The 16,039-nt window shown below is 37.8% G+C and overlaps 1 protein-coding gene across 3 annotated transcripts in view; it reads left to right on the top strand.

Moving 5' to 3' along the window:
* The first annotated feature begins 10,167 nt into the window (after positions 1-10,167).
* Positions 10,168-16,039, top strand: part of LOC149011998 (uncharacterized) — a 29,542-nt gene continuing 23,670 nt past the window's right edge. For all 3 annotated transcript variants that reach the window (XR_016174326.1, XR_016174327.1, XM_089160716.1), the window contains exons 1-4: positions 10,168-10,483; positions 11,250-11,426; positions 11,516-11,698; positions 13,090-13,220. Coding sequence is in view for 1 of the 3 variants with exons in the window: in XM_089160716.1 (XP_089016842.1) it covers positions 11,368-11,426; positions 11,516-11,698; positions 13,090-13,220 (373 nt within the window). In the remaining 2 variants the exon portion in view is untranslated. The remainder of the gene's footprint in view (positions 10,484-11,249; positions 11,427-11,515; positions 11,699-13,089; positions 13,221-16,039) is intronic.

Genomic DNA, 16,039 nt, shown 5'->3' with positions numbered 1-16,039 from the left:
AGTATTAATTGCGAATCAATTGGGGTTCAAAAGAGGTTCAAAACACACTTCCTATATAGGACTAGTTGAACGGCCGGTTGCATAGGCTTACAGTACCGGTTGAACAGGTTCAATCCCTGTCCACCTAGTTTTGGGCAAATATCCATATTTCACCTCTAATTCGAAATCAAATCAAGCAAGACCTTGGGGTCTTCTAATTAACAGTAATAGGGTCCTAAAAGTATTCACAATTTGTCTCAATTAGGCCTCAAACAAAAAGTCCCAAATTTTGCTCTCGCGAGTGCCTGCGGGCGTCTCTAAGAGGTTCAACACGAAATTGTCCGCAACAAATCACATAAACAACTCTCAAAACAAAAGGGAAACATAAAGAGAAATAATGGAAGGCATTCAATATACCCCAACTATCAAAATCTAACATTCATTATGAAGAAAACACCATTATTCTAGGTTTAGAGAAGAAAGGTTGAAGAACACTCACCTTTCTCAACGTTTTAGCGATGATTTGGGTCTCAAAGCGTCGCTGCGTGAATGGAATTCGAATCCTTCTTGGTTTCTCCTCCTCTCCAAGCCTGAGCCCCACTATAGCATTAGAAAAATGTGTTCAAAGGTGAGTGGAGGCATAAAGTGGGGTTTTTAAACCCAATTTCCCGAAATTGCCCCAACTGGGGAATGGGAGGTTGAACCAGCCGTTCAACCGGCCAAATGACCAGTCCATGTTTCCCCCCTATCATCCGAGGTCTAATTTCGATTTGAAAGAAAAGGTCTTTCGAAATATCTACATTTGGGTATATTTACCTCGTCGTTTGGATTCTCCTTCATCGATTTACTGACGTGCCAAAATAGTCTTTTTAATGTCTTCGTGATTGACCTTCTCTCTCCTTTTAAATTCTAGGAGAGTGGCTAAGTCATCACCAAGGTCATTAACTACCATGGGATCGTCCAAAGAGAAGGTACAACTCTCAAAATAGGCTACAAGATGCCTAATATCTAAGAGAATGGATTGAATCTCAAAATAGGCTGACTTTGATTTATTTTGGGCCACGCTCACGAGTTCCCTACAATCTGATTCAATAATAACCTTCCCAATTCCTTCCTGAAGGCATCAACATACTTGCCCTCATCGCCAAACACTCACCATGATAGGACTGTGAAAAGTTGATGTTCTAGAGATTGCCGTGATAACACTTCCATGTCTATCCCTAATAAGTGATGACATAACTCAATCCATTAAGGGGCAGATCCTTTTTATGGGAAGCATCGCCATAAATTTTGTATCAGCCCATTTGGAGGGAAGTCTAACAAAAATCTAGTTGTGGTTTGAGTTGCTACGCTGTACGTGGGCTTCACTTGTGCTTCTTTCTTGGGCTCCTATGGGCCAATACCTTTATGAACATTATGAAATTCCTGATGGGCTTGCCATGCTCTATTAGCCACTTCTTCTGGTGTTGGTTCTCCTTTTTTAAGCACCATGCATTTCCTAGATAACCAGACACTCGTGAATCATCATTGTTTGTTTGTTGGAATAAAGGTGGGGTGAGAAAAAGTTTGAAAAAACAAAAATTTTCCATGAAATCTCAAAAATGTGGTTTCTTTGATTCATGGGGTGGGAAAGCTAGGAGACAAGTAAGGAAGCTCATCTAGTGAGGTGGTATCCTAACTTTTTCACCCGATGTTTTTTCAAAACCCTACAAAATAGGTGAAATTTTGTGAAAAGGTGTAGAAAACAACAATGTGGGACTTACATTTAACATTTCCACACAAAATCCATTCATTTCCTTTCTTGCTCTCTCACCCCATTAAATATGGGGTGCACATATTTTTTTTTTCACCCCACCTTTGCAAACAAACGGTGCCTTAGTGAAAAAACAAAATAATTGGTGTAGTGTTATGATCTCCACGCTAAGGATTCTAATCTTATGTGGCCCAAAACCCAACGGCCACTTTAGATGGCCGCCGCATGTCAATAGCTGAAATCTCAGCCGCTGAATTTTCAGTTGTTTATTTCTCAAACGAATTGTTAACAATGAAATGGTTTGAATAATGCACCGATATGGTTAAACTAAATCGAGTTATTGTTTCTTCAGTTTTTTTTTAAATAAAATAAAATATAATCATAATAGTTTGAAAACCTAAACCATTGTCTTCTATAGTTCTTTTTTCACTATACAAGATACTTCTATGCCTGGTTGGAGGCGGTGAAGTGAGATAGGAGGTAAAGGCGATACAGGGTTTTGAAGTCTTCGTTCCGGTGGCGCTGATGGTGGTGGTGGAACCGAACGCTCCGATACCAACAGGGGTGGAGCCAGAATTGAATATTGGGGGGAGGTGAATGATGAGTCTGGACTCTGGATCATTTTTTCGTCGGACAAACACTAATGTCTTTTCACCATATATATTACGTGGGCCAATGCAAGACCCATTGTGGGTCCCACATTTGAATTCTTTTATTATAATTCGAACGTGCTATCCACATTAAAAATTTAGGTAAATTAATAAGAGGACTAAAATATAGATACCACAATTATAAGTAAATTATAAAAAATAAATTGAAATAAAGCTTAGGGGCTAAAATTATGGGAGAAAAACTTTAAAAAATCATGAAAGAAAAAGGTGAGAAAGAAATTGTTGGAGAAATTGTAAGAAGAAGATAGATTTGAAGTCTATTAACTAAATATGGGAAAACAATCAATTTCCATAAATAAAGTAAAAGAAAATTCAATGATTATGATTATTAAGGGCTGAAATTCTAAACATCCAACTAATAAAATTTAAAATTTAAAGTTTAGGGATTCAAAAATTAAATAAAATAAAGTGATTATGATTAGATCTGATAAAATTGATGGCTGAAATTCTAAATGAGATTTGAGAGATAAAAAATAAGAAATAAAATAGGAGATTTAAGAGAGCATAAATAAGAATGAAAATATGAGAAAATAAATAAGGAGAAATTTATGAAAAGGGAGTTAGTTTTTAATGGATTTAACTTTTTTTTTGGAGTTAGTTTTTAATAGATATAACTTTTTTTTTTGGTTGCCAACCTTGGTTTCCAAGGGTTTGCCCTGACTAATCCGGTGTTCGACTCGAGTCGCACATCTAGTTGTGGTGGGTGAGTCTTTCCGCGGGAATTTTTTGCATCCACAATGTTTCGATACTAGAACCTTATTTAAGCGGACCAAGCTGCTTACCACTTGGACAAACCCCATTGCTATGGATTTAATTTTTTATTACTTAAACCTAAGGGTTTAATGATAACCATTAGATAATGATTAAGGATGACATTTATATTAGGGATAATTACTCTTGCCCCCTTGTACTTTGACTTTATTACTAATAAAACCCTGTTCTTTACGAAATTACGGTTGCCCCCTTCCTTATAACGGTGTTAAGTAGCTATTAAGTTTGAATATGTAATGTCTAATTTGCCCTTCATTAAAATAAAAAAAATCAAAAGATGATCTACTCCATTTATAAACCCAGACTAAATGTCAATTTTACCCTAATCTTCATTTATTTTGAATTAATGAAATGGGCAAAATCCAAATTCGATTTGGTTTCCCACCTTCACTAAACTTCATTTATTTTGAAAATATTTTAGGCGATATTCAGTTTCCAATTTGAGTTGAATTCGATTTTCCTTCCTCTTCAGTTTCTATTTGAGTTTTATTTAATCATTCTTTCTTTATTTGGTGTTTTTGTTTTTAGAATAAAACGGATTATAGTTATTTTTTTTCTCCACATAACTTGACAAAAGGGTAAATAAGTAAAGAGATAAGTATAAGGGTATTTTGGGGTTTTTGAGAAAATATAAAGATGCCACATCATAGTAAACTAAAGGAACTTAATGGTAGGGGGCAATAGTAATTCTAGATAAAGTTAAAGGTTGGATTAGTAATTTTGAAAAGTACAGGAGATACAGTAGTAATAAAATCAAAGTACAGGGGGCCAATAGTAATTATCCCTTTATATTATCATCTTTATTTTAAACTTTTATTTTTCGACGCTGGTCGATAGACATTAAAATCGTCTAAGAAGCACCCATCTATCTTCGTCGCTGGAAGCCCATGATAATTTCTCCTCAAACGGACCATGTTCGTTGAAATCGAAATCAAATTGGTCGAATCAAAAGCAATAGAACTATTGGCAGACTAGTAAATCCGTCGACCGAGGAATATTCAAACCATTTACTGAATTGCAGCTATTGATTGAAGCGGATATTTTAAGACAGCTTTTGAGACATGAGAAGCGACGCCATTAGCTTCATTGCTGCTGGAAGAAGAGGAGGAGGATGAGGAGCTATCCTCGTTTTTTTCCTGTTGAGAAACCCACAAGCAACAACGAAGAGATCAAGCTAGATATTCACTGAAACGCAGTTCTTCTTCACCGAACTGGGCTTGGAACCCATAGAAACAAATGAAAGGATCGAAAGAATAACAAAGAATAAGAGAAGTAATGCAGTAATGGTGAGCAACATGTTCAACTCTGTAACGCAAGCTCAAATATTAGATTAGACTGAGTCACTGAAGAAGAAATCAATTTGCAGTTGAGATGGAAGACGATAGGTTTTCTGCGGATAGATCTACAGAAGAAATGATTTAGGTTTTCAGATTATTATTATTATTATTATTATATTATATTTTTTTTTTTTGGTTGCCAACTCCGGTTTTCAAGGGCTGACTAATCCGGTGTTTGACCTGGGTCGCACACTTGGCTATGGTGGGTGAGTCTCTGTAAATGATAAGTCTCTGAATTCAAATTCAAATTTAAATCCACCGTAACTAACTCTATCCTCGATTGATCTTATCTCCAACCGATCACTTGTAGAGTTTGATTGTAAACAAGTTGTAGTTCAAACTCAAATATTTGAATTGTAATTCATATAATATTAATATACATCTCCCACTCACCTATCTGTGTGTGGAAGAATTCTCTCTCAAACAAAATTCTAACTTGGTATCAGTTTTTCAGCCTCTGACCGCCGTCTACACGATCCTCAGGACCAGCTCCAACATTGCCATGGCTTCTTCTCTGATTTCACCTACCAACATCGTTTCTCTCCTACCTGTAAAGCTTGATCGAAGCAACTATCTCCTTTGAAAATTGCAATTTCTTCCTCTACTTCATGCACATGACCTTTATGGCTATGTCGATGGAACCAATCCAGCTCCTTCTCAAAGCATACCCAATCCCTCCACCACATCACCCACATCAACCTCCATTCCTAACTTTGCATATTCTCAATGGCACAAGCAAGACCAGATGATCTTATCTTGGATCATCTCCTCCCTTTTTGAAAGTGCTCTTTCTCAAATCGTTGGTCTCACCACTTCCCACGCTGCTTGGAATTCCCTTGAATGGACTTATGCCTCCCAATCTCAAGCCCGCATAATGCAATTGAAATACCAATTTTTGCAAATTCGCAAAGGCCACTCTTCTATGGCCGATTATGTTCAGAAGATTAAATCTATTGTTGATCATCTTGCCGTTGCTGCTCACTCAGTTTCTGATGCAGATATTATCCTCACAATGCTTCATCGCCTAGGCCATGAATATGAATCCTTTGCCACTTCAATTACCTCCCGTCTTGACCCTCTTCCCCTTAATGATTTCATAGGCCTTCTACTGAATCAAGAAATCTTCAAAGACCAAACAAGACACCAACTTGACTTGCCTTCATTAGAAGTTAATCTATCCACCAAATCAACCCCCCCACCCACTAACTGCAATCGTGGCCCCTTTCACAGCTATGGCAGATGACGAGCTAGAGGTTACTACAATCGTGGTCGACATACAAAACATCTTCCACCTCTCCTCCCTACCCCTATGGTTGCTTGTCAAATTTGCAAAAAAAACTAATCATACAGCGATGCAATGTTATTTTTGCTATGCACCAGGTGACAATGCCTCCAAGCTGAATTCTTCTCCAAAAGCTTTCTTGGCAGGACCCACGGCTTCATTTGATCCTTCTTGGTACCCTGACTCAGGTGCCACTCATCATGTTACATCCAATGTAACCCACATGGATACAACAATGCCTTACCATGGTATTGATCAACTTCACATTGGTAATGGTTCAGGTTTGCATATAAAAAATATTGGAAGTGCTTCTCTGTTAATGCCTTCTAAAATTCTTACTTTATCTAAAGTGCTACCTGTTCCTTCTATTACTAAAAATTTGCTCTCTATGAGTAAATTTACACGTGATAATGATGCTTATATGGAATTTCATCCAAGTTCGTGCTTTGTGAAGGATCTCAAAACGGGGACTGTTCTACTTCAAGGATCAATTGAAGCTGGCCTCTATCGCTTCCATCCACCATCTGCATCTCCCTCTGTTCATCTCAGTGAACGTGTGTCTCAAGAAGTGTGGCATGACCGATTAGGGCATCCGTCGAAGAGAACTTTGGACTCTCTCTTTCGCAGTTCTGGCCTGCACCAACCTTCATCTATTTCACCAGTTTTGTGTGTCCCATGCCAGATGGGAAAATCACATAAATTGCCTTTCAAGTTGAATAAATCAAGGGCAGTATTTCCATTCCAATTATTGCACTCTGATATTTGGGGCCCCTCTCCGTCACCATCTACGCAAGGTTATAGTTGTTATATTTCTTTCTTGGATGATTACAGCAGATTTACATGGATTTTTCCACTTGTGCGTCGTTCTGATGCAATTTTAGTATACAAGCAATTCTATTATTATGCAGCCAATATCTTTAATTCCAAGATTCAAGTTTTTCAATCTGATGGTGCCAAGGAATATGAATATTTTGATCATTTTTGTAAAGAGAATGGTATATTTTATCAGTATTCATGCCCATACACTTTTGAACAAAATGGGAGAGCGGAACGGAAGCATAGACATATAGTAGAAACATGCCTCGCTCTTATGGCTTATGCTTCAGTCCCCCTTATTTTTTGGCCAGCCGCCTTTGAAACGGCTGTCTTCTTAATCAACAGAATGCCTACACCAATACTTGGGAATAAATCTCCATTTCAGGTGTTTTATCACAAAGATCCAGATCTTTCATCTCTCAAAATATTCAGATGTGCATGTTTTCCTTGGTTACGACCTTATAACAAAAACAAGCTGCAATATCGCTCCAGACAATGCATTTTTCTTGGATACAGCAACTCACACAAGGGGTATGTATGTTATGATCCAACTCTTGGCCGATTCTACATCTCTAGACATGTAGTTTTTGAGGAAACCAAGTTTCCCTTTGCAACTCAACCTCTTAACCACCCTTCCCACTCTCTCTCCACTCCCACCATAGTTACAGTTGATAATCTCTTTTCAAATTCAAATTCAAATTTTGAAATCTCCCATCCCACCCGAAATTCAAATTCAAATTCAAATTTTGAATTTTCCCACCCAACCCGAACTTCGAATTCAAATTCAAATTTTGAACTCTCCTTTCTCAGTCAAAATTCAAATTCAAATTCAAATTTTAAAATTTCGGAAACTCTATCACAACCTCTCCCTGCACCCAAAACCTTAGCCCATAACCCACCTGAAACCCTAGCCCATAACTCACCTGCACCATCCCAACCAACTCAACCTTACCATGTGCAAACCTAATCCAAAACGGGTCATCCTAAACCCATCTCTAAACTTAACCTCCTAGTCACCTCTTTTTTTGATAATCCTGAAACAGAACCCACCTCATATACCACTGCCAGTAAAGACCCCAAGTGGAGGCTTGCTATGAGTGACGAATTTGATGCTCTCTTACGTAATGGTACTTGGAGTCTAGTTCCTCATCAGCCCCACATGAATTTGATTAGAAATAAATGGGTTTACAGAATCAAACGAAACAGTGATGGTTCTATTTCACGTTATAAGGCTCGTTTGGTCGCTAAGGGATTTCATCAATGTGAAGGAATTGATTATGTTGACACTTTTAGTGCCGTTGTCAAACCTACTACCATACGCTTGATTCTATCGCTAGCAGTTGCCCAATGATGGACTATTCGCCAATTGGATGTTCAAAATGCATTTTTAAATGGTGAATTATCTGAAGAGGTTTACATGGTTCAACCACAGGGTGTCATTGATCTAGAGAGACCTACTTATGTATGTCACCTTCAGAAAGCTTTATATGGTTTAAAACAGGCCCCTAGGGCATGGTCTCATAGACTTGGCAGTTATTTACTCACTTTGGGATTCTCACAATCCTCATCTGATACGGCACTATATTTTCGTACTTCAGCACATCAAACAATCTATCTTCTGGTATCTGTGGACGACATTGTCCTCACTGGATCTAGTTCTTCTGAGGTTAACTCTGTCATTATGGCCATTGGCAAGGAATTCGCCATCAAAGATCTTGGTGACTTAAACTACTTTTTAGGGGTCGAGGTCACTCGCTCATCTCAGGGTTTACATCTTTGCCAGTCAAAATATTCTTCAAATCTTTTGCGAAGGACCAATATGCATGAAGCAAAATCAGTAGCAACCCCGACCTCCATCACCAAAGCAACAACTGAGGAACCTCCCCTCTATGATGATCCATCCCAATATAGAAGTATAGTGGGTGCCCTTCAGTATTTGACTCTCACATGCCCTGATATAGCATTTGCTGTCAATAGGGTCTGTCAATATATGCATCGCCCTACAATTGATGATTGGGTTGCAGTTAAGCGAATTCTTCGTTATCTAAAAGATACCCCATCCCATGGAATTCTATTTCGGCCAACAACTAATCTTTCTCTCACTGCCTTTAGTGATGCAGACTGGGCCGGTTCAACTATTGATCGACGATCTACAAGTGGTTATTGTGTCTACTTGGGCCCTAACTTGATCTCTTGGAGTTCCAAGAAACAACCCACTGTGGCCCGCTCCCATACAGAACTAGAGTACAAAGGGGTTGCTAATGCTACCGCTGAGCTGATATGGTTACGTCAGCTACTGCTTGAACTTGGGGTTGTCACTTCTGCACCAACTCTATACTGTGATAATATTGGAGCTACTTACCTTGTTTCTAATCCGGTCTTTCATGCACGAACCAAATACATCGAGATTGACTATCATTTTGTTGCTATACTGCGATAATATTGGAGCTACTTACCTTGCTGCTAATCCGGTCTTTCATGCACGAACCAAATACATCGAGATTGACTATCATTTTGTTCGTGAACAAGTAGCCACAAAAAAATCTTTCAATCCGATTCGTTCCCACAGGAGACCAAATTGCAGACATTCTCACCAAAGGCTTATCTGCTCCAAGATTCAAATTTAAATTCAAATCCACCGTAACTAGCTCTATCCTCGATTGATCTTATCTCCAACTGATCAAGAAGAGTTTTGAGTTATAGTTAAAGTATCAACAACTTGTAGAGTTTGATTGTGAACAAGTTGTAGTTCAAACTCAAATATTTGAATTGTAATTCATATAATATTAATATACATCTCCCACTCACCTATCTGTATGTGGAAGAATTCTCTCTCAAACGAAATTCTAACTGTCTCCTAGCTGGGTTTTTTGCCTCCATGAGGTTTCGATACCGGAACCTTACTTACTTAAGCGGAACAAGCTACTTTTTTTTTGGTAAACAGCACTTCATTTATATAACTAAACAAAGTACAAACACACCTGCATGAGAACACAAGGAGCGGCAAAAGACCAAACTGTCGTACATGCAATAGACAGGGTCAGCCAGGGTAAGGGTTGAGTCAAGCCCAAAGTGGATCACAGCCACAAAACCCTTAGAACAAGAACACCAAAACAACATCAACACCCTCAAAGGGGGACAACTTACACGCCTCAAGCTACTTACCACTTGGACCAACCCCGTTGTATTTTATTTTATTTTATTTTTTAAAAATTGAAAAACAATGACCCAGTTTGATTTAATCATATTGGTCCATTATACATTCTTTCAAAATTTTATAATTCAAACTGAAATAAAATAAACCTAAACCAAACTGATTAAAATTCAAAATTTCAAACCTCAAAACCTTCTTTAAAGTTTCAAGAACTTATATAACAAGGATATTATAGTAATTCACAGAGTCCACTAAATAAAAATTGCTGATGTACTACTGTGAGAGTGAGACAGTTGTCTTATTCACTTTTATTCTAATCTTGGAGATTTGAATTTAGTTTTAATTAAGATTAAGCATTAACCAGGAAGATTATATAAGTTTGTAGTCACTTGCCTGAACTCGAAGCACACCAAAAAAGAGTCTTGAATCTCTCGTTCCGCGGTCTTCACTGTACATTATTTCTCAGAAGACTAAGGAGAGAAACTGCTAAGGAGCAGAGAATATCAATTGAGAGAGAGTACTGAAGAGTAAAGCGATGACTCATAGTGGGGCTTTGTAAATAAAACAGCAAAAAGAAAAAGGGACACACACTCTTCCTTCCAGAAAAGTGCCCTCAACCGGGAAGAAGAGGAAAGAAAAGGAAGAAACAATGCTGGTTTTCTGAGCGACGAAATCGAAGATCTGTTCTGCAATCGGAGATCTAGGCAGCATGAACAAGAGGTAGGAAAAAAATGGCGATCTTTCCGTATCTCTTACATCTCGAAATGTACAATTTTGAAGCTTCACTCAAATTTTCCTGCCAGTTTCTGTAACTACTGTCTTGGTTTTCCCCTGTGTTTGATTAGGTTTTTGCCACCATTTGACATCTTTTGAAGACTTGAGCTCCTCACCTAGTTTGCTTTCTTCAGTCTTGTCTGTGATTGCGGGAAAATGGATTGATTAGCATTTCTCGATTTTGTTCAAATTATTGCGCTGCTTCTACTGATCAGCCTAATGGTTAGGTCTTGTTACTTTAGTGATATAAACTTTATGGATTCACTCGGTGAATTCATCTTGTCCTTCTTAATTAGATCTGAGGCCTTTCGGATGCTGGCTTAATGGAATATACTTTTCAATTTGAACGGGCAAGATTAGATTTTGGTGCACCTCGTTGTAACTAAAGCTTTAGCTCTGTCGTTCATTGAAATTCATGATGAATTTTTGTATGGGCATTTGGTCGGATGAACTCCCTCAATTCTTACTTTATGAAGGATATATAAAACTCATGTTCTTCACGTGAATTTGATGTGAAATGTAGATTTAGGATCAATGTCATGTTATATATGACTTATAAATGAAAGTACCATGCATTCCTCTGTGTTTTCCGGTGATGCAAATTTGATGAGAACTTAACTGGCTTTTTGCACTTATTGCTTTATCCCTGCTCCTAGATACTGTATAATTCAATTTTTAGCTAAAGATTTGGCGTATGTTTTTTCTTTTACAGTTAGATAATGAATGTTCAAGTCACGACAGATTAAGAAGATTTAGACTTCGATTAGCTGCTGAGAACTCTTTTTTGCGTGAAAGAATTGTGGTGGTGCTGTTGACTGCATTATTAGAAAATGAAATCTGATACACTGCTTGATTATGCTGTGTTCCAGCTTTCTCCGACGCTCTCACAGTGAGGAGACTCTCAACCAATGTTTAAGCTTTCAGACTGTTGAGTTATTGCAGAATTTTGATTTTATGTAATTCCTCATCTTTTTGCAGATATGAGCTATTTGTTTCCAGTGGTGGAATTACAGAGAAACTTACATCAGGCCTGGTAAAGCCGTTTATTACACATTTAACAGTAGCAGAAGAACAAGTTGCTCAAGCAGTTAGGTCTATCAAACTTGAAGTTGAGAAACATAAAAATGCTGGAACATGGTTCACAAAAGGGACTCTTGAGAGGTGGGGAACATGTTTTTATTTTATTATTACTAGTAAATATGCATGTGCAGTTGCATGTGGGCTTTTTGCTTATATTTTGATTAGGTTGAAGATTATCGAATATTGATTTTTAGTGGTAATGCATGGTTCGGCATTTTCTTTTTTTGATAGAAATTCTTGTTTATAGGAGAATATGAGAGAATTAATTTACACTAAGATAATTATGACTCAATTAATTAGTTTCTTTATTTGTTCATTTTTGGGGGTTTCATCCATAAAACGGTTTCAATGAGGGTTGTAGTTAGTTTAAAAATGTGAGCTTCTTGGCAAAAGATATCATTTTAATTTGACCAAGAAAAATATGTTAATTCAATTACCATGGTGTATAATGCCAAATATCTAACAAAACAGGAAATACTTGACAATTTTTTTTTGTATAGGAAACTAAGAGTAGGATATTGAAAATGACATACTTTGAAGATATAGCATATAGGAGGGACTCACCAAATTACACATATCGATTATCAACCAATGAAAGCCCTTCAGAAATAATTGAAATAGCTCTAATTCTATAATTTGAGATAGTGGCTTTCTTCTCACTTGGTTTTCCTCTTTCTCCTTTTATAACTCACTCTTTATGAATCGATGATGCATTATTTTGTCAACCCTTTTATTTATCCAAGCCAACAAGTTGACCACATTGACCCCGACGCTAAATTAAGAACGAGATTTAAGAATATAAAATAATGAAAATCAAATAGATGGGACTACCTGTGTTTTAGAGTTGCTATAAATTTGCAATAGATACAAGTTTTACCATAAGTATTTGCACCGTTTAGATATTTATTATCGTTTTGTTTTTATATCAAAATTCACAACGGTTTCATAAAAAAGAAAATTTGCATGGTTCCATGGCGAGGAGTAATGTCGCTTGGGGAAGTGCTTTGTTCTGATCAGGGGAGGGGTATGTTGTTTGTGAACGATTACAAAGGAGGGTTATGTTGTTTGTGAACAGGTACATGTTTATTCAAAAGGGGTATTTTGGTCAACCAAAAAACAGGTACATAATAGAAGTATGATATTTTTGATCAGGGGAGGGGTATGTTGTTTGCGAACGGGTACATGTCTATTCAGGGGGGTATGTCGCTTGGGGGAGTGCTTTGTTCTGGGGAGGGGTATGTTGTTTGTGAATGACTACATGTCTATTCAAAGGGGGTATTTTGGTCAACCAAAAAACATACCACAACTGTTTCAAGTTTTCCTTTTATATAGTAGTACAATATGATTTAATTTTGTGGTCAACTGAAACTAATGCACCTCATAATCCAAACAGTATGCTTGCAAGTGGTCATTTCATCGTGAAACGGGGATTGCTTCTTATTGTTGTATTAATTTGGGCATCCTGATTTCAGGTTTGTCCAGTTTGTTAGTACGCCGGAAGCTTTGGAGCTTGTTAATACATTTGATGCCGAAATGTCTCAGTTGGAAGCAGCGCGGAGGATTTATTCACATCAAGGGGAAGCTAAGCTGCTTAGTTCATTTGGTATGTCAGATAATCCTTTGCTTTGCTATCGCTAGGGGCTCAGTTGACTAATTGGCAACACCTTTTGTTATTTGGCAAGTGTTTGTTGATGGATATGAAACTTTTTTCTTTTGTTGTGAGACTGTTTTTATGCATCAAGGTTAGCTTCTGTGTCAGATGCAACTTTGTATTTGTTCTGTTACTGAACTTTGCTGTCAATGTGGAGACTCTATAGGCAGTTTTGGAATTGATTTTTACTTGTCATTTCTTTCAGGTTTTGGTTCATGTTAGGTGGATTTTCTGTTTTCTTGTTGATGTATTTTTATGGACTAGTTTCGACATCCATCGTGTTTTCCTGTTGACGTTTTCCTTTGGTATTTGGACATAGTTGTGATCCTGCTAGCAGTGTGCTGACATATGTTTATAGAGAAGTTAGTTTTTCAATTTTTTTGGTTATATATCAGTAGGATCTTTTAAGCATAATTGTCATGGAAGGAGGATTCAACAGGTGGGTAGTAGGTTTAACAGTTTAAATTGAAGATTTCGTGAGGGAATAAGTCTGAAAAGGTGGCTAGGTGAGTAGTTGTTGCTGGGAAATAACAAATCAAATGTGACTTTGGGTGCACATTACCAGGGAAATAAGAGGAACGTTTACTGCCAAGTGCTTGGTTTGTCTTGTTGTCCCACCCCTGGTATCGGACCAACTCGAATACTCGTGGATGTGACCCATAGTCACAAGATCAGGTTAATATTCCACACAACACCATAATCAACAAATCATATCCATTATTTTATATATATATATATATATATATATAACACATACACACATAAATGTCAAAAAGGAATAAATATCTCAACTGATTCAACAGGAAATAGAAGGAAACGCGGAGTTCAATTGCATCCTTTGATTAGCCTAACAAAATGATTTTCCATTCTATGATCTCTGTGTTCCTATAAATTACTACTCTTCTAATGGAAGGGCTAAGTGCCATAGGGGCACTCCAGAGCACACGAATTTCCATGTGGCTCATAGTCTTCCATAGCTAAAACTTCGTATGTCTCCACTGGTGCTGTGTATTCTTGTAAGGCTTGGTTGTCGTAAGTCGTAACATGCAACACAGTCTAAAAATATATTTCCAATAAGAGTGGGTTCCAAAGAACTTTGCGAGACCAACAGCTCTCACATAACCACAATACAAATATCTTGAATAAAAATGCAATGCAATGAGGGATACAATTAATAAACTAGCATGAACATTAAGGATTCCACCAGCCCCCTTTGGGAAGTCTCACACAGACCCCTCACGACCACACATTGACTGTTAGGCTTTATGACCAAGGTATAGGGATATAATTATATAAGTCCATATGATGACCATGGCTTGGGTATAGGGCCACACCATGACCATTCGTATGAGACTGACGTGTGATAGGGAGACACTTAGCCCAATGCAAGACAGTCATCTACGTGGTCATGCTACTTAAACTCCAGATACCTTTCCTCAATGGCATCGACTGTTTGTTGGTTCAACATCTTTCCAAGCCTTGGGAATATATCCTCAGGGGATGGATGTCTACCAACTATCAGATTGGCACTTGTAATCCTGTGGTCATCCACATATAATAGGGCCACACACTCGTGTCCCCTCATGGCCACACACTGCTATTGGGTGCCCCACGAGCCCTACACCTACCATATGCAACCCTTCCATGAATGATAGGACAATATGAATGTGTCTCCTCACGGCCACACACCGCTACTGGATGCCCACAAACCCAGGTACCGTTGTTACGGGTTACTCGGCCTCAATTCCCATGCCGATAGGGTCATCACATGAAAAGGGTTCCTAAACATGCATCTAGACACCCAAAGAATGCACATCGAAACTAAACGTCATAAAAGGAGCATGAAGGGCAACGACATAAACCATAACCTTTGATGGACATCATATATGGATGCATCTACCAACTACCCAGACCAACATAAAATATATATATATATATATATATATATATATATATATATATCTCAATTCATGTGTACAAAGAAGATAAATAAGAGAGAGAACATGTAAACATAAATTTCTAACGCAACCCATGCATGCATGCCCTAACGACATAGTTCAACAATACAAAATAGCGTAGGCATGATATAGAAATTAAAATCAAAACATGAGACATAACCACATATGTGAGGATTGTCTCCCTCATCTGATCAATGCTGAAGAATCTCCAAAGCACTCACAAACTTCACAATTAGAGATGCAAATAAGCTACTGGAATCCCTAGAAATATGTACAATTAATTAGGTTTAGGTTGGGAATCAAAACAAGCCTCAAGACTGACCAAAACCCAACACAAAGGGGTGGTGGTCAGTCAAGTCACAAGAAGGCAGTTGACCACCAATAACCAAGCGCCCAGGTGTGCGGGACAACACCTGGGTCCGAAGTTTTCAAGTTGTCTTCTTTGATACCCCATTTCATTACGTTTCAGGTTGATTTTAAACTAGAATTCTGCCCCCAAAGCATGATTAATCAACCCCAAACAGTCACAAAACAAACCACAACCTAAATCTAACATTCTAATGATTTGAGGATTTTTTTGAGGTCTACTTTGGGAAAATTCAGCCCACGTGTTAGATCTGATTGGTATTTATGGAAAACATAATGAAAGGAAAACGAGAAGAAATAGATAGAAGAGATGGTTGGTTACCTTAAGATCGCATCCGCATCCCAATAACCAGTTCATGATTTGTGCTGCGAGATCCACTTTCTTCTTCATTGTTACAAGAGCTCTGACTCATTCTAGGGTTCTCTGCTGTCTAAAAATAAAATAAT

Source organism: Hakea prostrata, chromosome 7 (genome assembly GCF_041222555.1).
Source record: "Hakea prostrata isolate BN-2017 chromosome 7, UWA_Hpros_2, whole genome shotgun sequence".
Taxonomy (NCBI): Eukaryota; Viridiplantae; Streptophyta; class Magnoliopsida; order Proteales; family Proteaceae; genus Hakea; species Hakea prostrata.
The sequence above is the reverse complement of the archived record's forward strand: the minus strand, read 5'-3'. Positions and strand labels throughout refer to the sequence as shown.